Raw genomic sequence first — 1,995 nt, forward strand, 5'->3', positions numbered from 1 at the left:
TTTTTTTTATTAAAGGCTGCTGGATCCTGATTTTGGATTTCTTTAAGTTTTTACTCCTTGAAAATCAACTAGGACCAACCCTGAAGCTCTTGTGAAGGTGAATCTTAAAGAGCTTTGTTTAAAAAATTAATTTTAAAAAACAAAACAATAAATTAATACATTTCCAGCACTACCAAAACCAATTTATTTAATTGTGACAAAACCAGCTGCAAATGCCTCCTGGCTTTTAGTGAGACTGGACCTGCACACACCTGACCACGCTGAACTTGAGACTGTAGTTCCCGCCGCTCTGGATGATGGGAGGATAACACATTTCCACGGTGGACGGATCCGCACCGCCCAGGTACTTCTTTTCCTCGATGGCCTTCTCCACCGACTCCGCCAGCTTGCTGTGACGCACTTTCTGTTGGAGAGGATCAAAAGATACAAATAAAGACGTGTGGCGGCTGCTCCAGTATTAGTTACACTTTCAGGGACAGAGCCTCCAAAACTAATCTGAGAGTGTTTGTGCGTTATTACGAACTGTGCTACACTGGACCTTCATAATCTACAGATATACTGATGACCGAAAAGTGATGCAAACGCTATGATATGACATGGATAAATTGTGTCTTAAGCTGTTCTAAGCACTGAAAGCAGACAGCAACACACAGCTTGAAAACACAAAATGACACCAAGTCCAGCTGCTCCTCCCCCCTCACCTCATCAGCATCAACAATCTCCATCACGCGCTCCTTGAAAAACTTTGAGTAAACCTCGCTGGTAATGGCTGCCGCTTTCTTCATCAGGGCCAGCTCTCCGTCTTCCTTCACCGCCATCGTGTAGGCGACCACAGCACTGATGTCCACCTGCAGACAGAAGCAGAGTACATCTGATCACGACTGAAACGGGAGCGTAACATTCGCAGAGCTGGCCGATGTGTTGGGATCGCGCCTCACCTTCTCCAGTCCCTCAGCAGAAAGCGTGTCATTCCAGCTCTTCATGTACTCTCCTGGGAATTTGTCTTTGCTGAACACACCCACCGTCTTGCCCTCTTTGCTACCTCTGATCGCCTCGATCATCTTGTCAAAGTTGGCCTTGTTGCTCTCGTTCTGAAAGACAAGTAATACACTAATAAAAAGATGAAAGGAAAAAGAAAATCATTTTAGCACACTCCGCCTTCCCCTCCTCCAAGGCTGTTCGATTCATAACCTTTTAAATCCCACACAAGGCATGTGTTGACCACCGACGAGGTAGAACACAGGCGCTAATGTTCCTGTTTAACGTTCAGCACATTCACAGAAACTTTGATTCCTGCCAATCCCAACATAGTGCTCTCTGCAAGAAACCTGCCTCTCCCGTCTCCACCCGAGTGCAAAACCATCACATCTGAGTCATCCGTCTCTCCACACGACCATCTCCTCTGTGCCGGCTACATCTGGTGTGGTCTCTCGTCTCCAGCTACAGCCTGACAATTAACCAGTCCTTTCGTGGAAGTGGCAGCCACGTGCATGAGAAGGATGCAGTTTTTGAAGTATGACTACTCCACCCTCTACAACCCTTGCTTTTCTCTGCAGGAGGCCCTCCTGAGCAGTTGGAGCATGCAGGGGGTGTCCAAAGAGGAGGAAGGACGTCAGATAACAGCGTCAACCCAAGATGTTGACGTGACAGTTTGTGCAAAACCTCACTGGACTGCACCTCTTTAGAGCAGTCACAGTGTAGTCAAAGTGCAGAAAAAGGTAGAAGAGGAAAAAGTGCTATATGAAAAAGGCTTGTGCTAAAAAGCTCAAAATAGAAAACTGATACAAGACCAGTCCATCTGCAGGATCTCGACCGCTGCCTGAGTCCTGCTCTGCTCCTCTCATGGAGTCTTTTATCACCTATGAGTACGACTCTGTTACAAAATAAACTGCCTTGAAATTACTGCTGTTGTAAATTAAAGCAAGTAATAATAACAACGCACATGCAATGAAACTAGATTTGAAGATGAAGTCAGCAGATACATACGTGGCTAAA

At 45.9% G+C, this 1,995-nt stretch overlaps 1 protein-coding gene across 1 annotated transcript in view; it reads right to left on the minus strand.

Annotated features, from left to right (window-relative positions):
• Positions 1 to 1,995, minus strand: part of supt16h (SPT16 homolog, facilitates chromatin remodeling subunit) — a 15,921-nt gene that overhangs the window by 11,358 nt on the left and 2,568 nt on the right. Inside the window, 4 exon segments of the mRNA XM_005748839.2 lie at positions 30 to 103; positions 142 to 403; positions 702 to 848; positions 939 to 1,124. Coding sequence (XP_005748896.1) covers positions 30 to 103; positions 142 to 403; positions 702 to 848; positions 939 to 1,124 — 669 coding nt within the window.

Source organism: Pundamilia nyererei, unplaced genomic scaffold, assembly GCF_000239375.1.
Source record: "Pundamilia nyererei isolate P.nyererei 1_Seehausen unplaced genomic scaffold, PunNye1.0 scaffold00230, whole genome shotgun sequence".
NCBI lineage: Eukaryota > Metazoa > Chordata > Actinopteri > Cichliformes > Cichlidae > Pundamilia > Pundamilia nyererei.